The sequence below is a fragment of the Sinocyclocheilus rhinocerous genome, unplaced genomic scaffold, assembly GCF_001515625.1.
Source record: "Sinocyclocheilus rhinocerous isolate Xijiao unplaced genomic scaffold, SAMN03320098_v1.1 scaffold509, whole genome shotgun sequence".
Taxonomy (NCBI): domain Eukaryota; kingdom Metazoa; phylum Chordata; class Actinopteri; order Cypriniformes; family Cyprinidae; genus Sinocyclocheilus; species Sinocyclocheilus rhinocerous.
The window spans coordinates 1,574,483-1,581,138 of NW_015652428.1; the positions used below are offsets into that span (position 1 = coordinate 1,574,483).

Sequence of the window (6,656 nt, forward strand, 5' to 3'; positions counted from 1 at the left end):
ACACCCACACCCACCATAAGAGCCACCTAAAGGGGAAATTCCTCCTCATTTTCCAAAATGAAATTCAGGCCCTGATGTGTGTATGTATGTGTGTATATATATATATATATACACATACAAACACACATCATATATAAATGTATATTTATATATATAGTGTGTGTGTGCATTAAGTTTGCATATATACACACACGCCATATTACACAAAATGTATATTTGTTTAATTGTACATGTAAATATATTATTAAACAATTGTTCATACAATGTATTGTATAATGTAATATATATATATATATATATATATATATATATTTAATAGGACATGAAGGTGAACGTGCTCAAACAGATCCAAGAACTCATCAGACAGACGGACCAGATCCTGCGCGCGGTGAGAGTCATATATATATTTTATATTTACTATATATATATATATATATATCAATTTAATCTATAAATATATACATGTAGTAGAAATGTATATAAGTGTGATTCCTTGTGCAACCACTTGATGCCGCCCTAGTCACAGCACAACCACTTTGTGAGACTCTATGAAAATGAGCCCTTCACAAATGTTGCCACGCTCATTTCATATAGAGTATTACAGAAGCTCCAAATCACTCTCTGAAACTATTATGTAATTAGCAGTTACTTTTATTTAATGCCTTATCCTCAGCATCTAAACCATATATGTTTTCCAGGTGCTTTGGGATGCTGCTAAGTCCTGGTCAGAAAGTGCGGAACAACGACATGCACCTCCTTGACATGGTGAGACATTTCTGGCTCCTCGGTTTTTCTCAGTAATGTGGCTGCTTGTGGTTTAACTCTTGTAGCTGTACCTCAGGCTCAATATTATATGTTAATTTCCTATACCTTGACTCATTTTAATTACCACTCTGTTGCCAATTTTAGAAACACTTAATGGAAATATAGGCTTTTTTATTATTCATTATAAACGTCATTTTACATTGGCCCTTGAGCAAATTAAGTTATGGCGATTTGCACATCAAGACCAAAGACAATTAGCAGTTCAATCAAGCTTAATTGGGTCCACGGGGATTGTTGTGAATCAAACATCCTACAAGGTTTAATGTCATACATTTCTCCATGTTGCCATCTGGACAGTTTAGACTAATGGCATCATTTAATGCTTTGCCCGGTATGTATATATTAGAGTTGTCAATAGATTAAAATAATCCTGATTAATCACATTATTTTTATTATGTGTGTTAATGCAATTAGCCTCAAATTTGCTGCAATATTCTGCGCAAAAAAACAAAAACAAAACACAGTAAAATCAGAGAGATGTCTTATTAATGCTGTAGCAGGTGGTTTTCATGATATTAATGATATTCTGCCATGCAAAGACTGCAAATGACTTTGCTTTTAATAAAAGTCCCATATGGGTTTGATTTATAGATATCTAATTAGCACTTAAAAGGATCTTTCTCCTTAATTTCCTCCAACTACTCTTTAGAAATCACTCCCAAATGAATAAAACGCATGTCAGATTAGATAAATGCATGTGATACGTTAAATTTAACACAGTTAAACATATTTAATGAAACTCAGATTAAATCCAGTAGCCCTAGTCATTATATAAGTGATAAACCTTTTTGTGGTTATGTTTGAAGGAGTCTATGGGCAAAAGTGCTGATGGGAAGGCGTATGTAATCACTGGCACCTGGAATCCAAACACTCCTGCTTTCCAGCCACTGAACGAGGACACGACAAAAGGTACGAGCTAATACACAATCCTTGGTTATCAAGAGTCTCTAGTGCTTTTCAGTGCACATCATGCTGTGATCGAATTTACAGTTGTTGTTTTGTTTTTTTCTCACAGAAATTCACACTTTTTCTGCCGCCAATTTTTTTTTTCTCACATTGCTTGCAAGCCATACAAATTTACTGCTTCAACCATGTTGGGTATATATTCCACCGGCTTTTCTTGTCATGGGGTCAATAAGGGTTTCATTAATGGGTCATTAATGTCAATATATAGGTAATATAAAACTACGTGAATATAGGCACACACATTATTAAATAATTGATATTATATTTCTAAAGTTAAAATAATTAATGTAATTTTAAACACTTAACTATTTTTAATTGTGTATTTTATATTATATATTCATGCAATTACATTAAATTATATATTTCATTAATACATATTGTCATATATTATATATGATATATATATTGTACATATTGTCAAAATCCCCTCAAAATATTTAAAATGTGTAATTCATTGTCAAATTCTAATCTTCAATTTTATGTAATTTATGGTATAATTAAAACTTACAAATTGAATAAAAATATTCTGTTGTTTAATTTTATATAATTTATATTTTATATGATAAATTATTCAAAATGAATTCTTCAAAATTCACTTAATATTTCATTGACAAGGCTGCCTGTAAAACTGACGACAAGAAAACATTGATTTTAAAACAAACAAACAAAACGAAACTAAACAAAAAATCCCCTCAAAATATTTAAAGTGTTATTCATTGACTAATTCTGATCTTCAATTTTATATAATTTATGGTATAATTAAATAAGCGGAGCTTTTATTATGCCACAGTCGACCGCTTCCGGTTGTGAGTGTGTGGGGAAAAAAAGCAGCGCTGTTTTATCATACTAGATACATTTGAAAGTTCTGTTATAATGCTACTCTGTGCGGTCGTCACAGTCTAATAAAACGAACAACATATTAAAGCGTCTTTGGTGTTTCCATGTTTTCTACAAAACAAAACGGTCCGTGTCACTAGTTAAAATTGCTTATTTCTTTGGATTTAACCATTCTTCGAAACATTTGGGATAATGTAAGTACACAAGTCAGCAAAATATATAACACTGTTCTAGTGGTTTTTGGATATTTTAATAAAAAAATCTTACATATTGTGCCTTTAACAGTTTCTGTTGTTCAATTTTATTTCATTTATATTTTATATAATAAATTATTCATAATTAATTCTTCAAAATTCACTTAATATTTCATTGACAAGGTTGCCTGTAAACTGATGACAAGAAAACATTGATTTTGAAACAAACAAGCAAAAACAAACAAACAAACAAATCCCTAAATGTCAGAAAGTCAGAGTTGTCCAACTTGGAACAGGAAACAGTAATGGCCTCTTTATTTAATGACTCAAATTACTTGAGTACCAGTAATCCTAATCATAGTGTATGTATTGTTGATTTGGTATGAGGCCAAAGTAGAAGCAGTGCATCTCGTTACTGCAGCTTTAATGTTCTGTTGTGAAATTATATGGAGTTTTCTTTGAAATTTAATTCCAGTCTGGTAGATTCAGATAACCACCTCGGTTTAAATAGCGTTTAATTCAGCGACCTGAATGAGTTTTTCATTTGAAATCTACACTTTATTAGACTCACAGTAAAACTTTTCACAGACCTCGGCGTGGTTTTGTGTCTGTTTGTAAGTCTCAGTCGAGGCCCACCACAGATCTTCTTTTATTTACCTCCCCATCTTTCTCACCGCCGTCTTTTCTGACCTGACTCTATCGTAATTGGAATCTATTTTCAGCGATTCCCTCATAAATCTGTAACTATTGCTGTCTTTGTTTCCTGTTAATTGAAATAATAAAAACCCCTTAGTATGAAATGGACTGGTTTTCACTCATTTGTGATTAGTTTCTCTCAGCAGTCTGCTTTTGTTTCATAATTATAGGGCTCACCTGAGAGAGAATATCATGAGATCAGTTCCCAGAATGCTATTTTTACCACATTTGACTGGATATAAATAAGCTGATTTGACTCTTAGTTTCAGTGTAAACGTCATGAAACTTGCATGAAATTTTTACACAGCTGCCTTTGAATGACTTGGTTTGAGTTTGATTGTATTGTGAAATGTGGGTTTATGTTTTTACTGGTCAGTATTTTCGAGGCAGTATGTGAGTTTTGTCTTTAACTGTGAGTTTTTTCTCCTCCAGACAAGCAGGTATACATGACGGTGGCAGTGGACCTGGTGGTGACCGAGGTTGTAGAACCTGTTCGGTTCCTCATGGAGGCGCTAGTGCGGGTCTATCCAGCTAATGAGAGATTCTGGTATTTCAGCAGGAAGGCCTTCTCTGAAACGTTTTTCCTCAAGCTCAAACAGGTACACTTTAAAGCAAACAAAATATTCAAAGATACATCTTTATTGAGTTCTGAACCATCAGCAAGTGTGTAAGTGCTTTACAGATAAATATATTTGGGTTTATTTCGTTATTGTCATGACAATTAAAAGTGATAATTGAATAAATAAATAAATAAAATTATATATACACACGCACACACACACACACACACGCACAAATATATACCTCAGATGAAGCCAGTGTTAAGAGAATTTTTAAATAAAACTATAATACAATTTATTCTTATTATATCATTTAAAATAAAACCAATAGATAGATATTTAATATTTTTTGTCTTAAAAGATGAAGCGGGGGTGAACAATAATGCACCTTTTATTTCACCATTATGAAATAAATAAGAATAAGATATACATTAAGAGACTGGGTTCAAAGTTAGAAAATGTATATCTTTTGTTTCACCAATTAATTCATTTAAATTATTATCACCTTTTAATTGTCTTGAAAATAATGTGACCGTGCCAAAAATCAAAACTCAATAGGCTTTTAAAATCTAATTTCTTATTTTTGGGTGTTGAGATATGACCTGGAAACGTTGTTGACTGGCTTCATGAGATTCACCCTTTTCTTGCAAAGCCTGTGAACTGCCTATGAACAGTTATAGGCAGCGATGTAGCGGCTACACAGATTGGAGAACAAACCTTGAGGAAGGAAGTGAGCTTTTGTGAAGGGTGAAAAGGAGCAGTAACTCCTGGAAGCTGTGAAGCGGCAAATGGAGGCTTTGTATAATTCGTAGCTTAATAAGAGGCCTGGCGCTCATTATCATGCTCAAGTAATTAGAACTTGCAGCCTACATCTCTGCCTGATTGCCTCCGTAGTTATCTTATCGCAGAGAGAAAGAATGCCTGGGCTATAGTTAAAAGCTAATTAAAAGATAATATTATGGCGTTAGCGATAGACCCAGCCTATTCTCCACGTTATTTTATCATTTCGTATTTGTTTACACTGCTCATTTGGTGCGAGGAATTAGCGTGTAATTATTCTGGCTGTAAACATCATTCTTCGCCTGTAGTACAGTTCCACTTTGCAATTAAAAATGGAAATGGCGGTTTACATAAGAGCCACATGGCACGAGGGAAGCAGTGTCAATAAAAAATTTGTAAGAGTTACTGGAAGCGGAGTGGTACAGGTGTGATCTCTGCCAACCACATCAGAGAGCTCTTTTTCTATCAACACTTGTTTTCATTTCCTCCCGTGCAAATTATGTATTTGTCATTTCCCCTGAAGCGGTGGCGAAGGTGAAGTTAAATTTGAATGCTTTGCTCTACTGCAGACTTTGAATAGTTAATCTAAAAATAAAAATTCTGTCATTTATTCATCCTTGTGTTTTTGACCAATATGACCTTTCAGTGTTTCCCCTAGGTTTACGGCTTTTGGGGGGGGGGGTCTTTTTTTCCGTTTTAATTTTTCTGGACTCCTTGTTAATGGTTAAATTTAAATTTTATTAATCAAAAAACATGTCTTACGGCCCTATGAAATGTTTTATTTTTTCCAACCTTATGTTTTATTGTTACCAAATTCTGTGTTTTAACATGTCTAATTATTTGAAAACAAGTTTCATTTATTCTTACAATAGCCTAATGGTTTTTCTGTGTTGTGTATTTACATTTTTTAAGGCATAAAACAGTCATTTAATTATGAAATGGCAAAATGCTCACGAAGTGACTCTCAGAGCAGTTCTGGAGATGTTGTTCATGTATTTATGTCCTCATTAGTGAGACGGCAGACGTTAATATCACCACAAGCGTCACGCGCGATTCAGTACAAGTAGTAAACAAAACCACGCACTAGTGGGAGTGGGAGTGTGCTCACTTGTGTGCGCGCATCGGGGCAGAACTCTGCTGTGCGCAATAAAGAGAGCGCGACCATGTAACGTAGAGACAGAAATGACATGCCGTCGTGTAAATAAGATAAATAGCATAAGGCTATTTAGTTTGTTTGATAAAAGAACAAGCTGTTCTATAGGAAAGGTAACTTTAAATTACTTTTGTTGTGATCTGGCGCTATAGAGAAAATAAAATTAAATAAAATTAACTTGATCTTCTAGGGGAGCGGGGGGTGCCAATATAATGGCAGGGGAAACACTGCCTTTATTATATTTCTTTATTTATATAATATTTATAATTATTCTTCTCTACATATTTATTTAAATAATATTTGTTGGTGTATATAAATACTTTATGAGTATTATATATTTCTTAATACATTTATTTAAGTTAATTAATATCTAATATAACATTCATACTAGTGCTGGGCGGTATACAGGTTCATACCGAATACCGGTGTTTATTTTTGTTATGATATGAATTTTTAAAATACCGCAATACCGGTATATGTCGCTTAAACAACGTTCGGAACGCGACACTGTTTGAAAGGGGTCCCTTTTCACTGTTGCACTGTGGTGTTTCTAAATTAACTTAATAAAAAAACGAAACGAAATATAACCACTTTGACATTACATACAAAACTGAACTATTTTAATAGCTGAAACAGTAGTATAAG

At 33.4% G+C, this 6,656-nt stretch overlaps 1 protein-coding gene across 1 annotated transcript in view; it reads left to right on the forward strand.

The window, feature by feature from the left end:
- LOC107715121 (rab GTPase-activating protein 1-like) overlaps window positions 1-6,656 on the forward strand; it is a 100,296-nt gene that overhangs the window by 14,221 nt on the left and 79,419 nt on the right. The window contains 3 exon segments of the mRNA XM_016521189.1: window positions 699-765; window positions 1,632-1,734; window positions 3,951-4,117. Coding sequence (XP_016376675.1) covers window positions 699-765; window positions 1,632-1,734; window positions 3,951-4,117 — 337 coding nt within the window.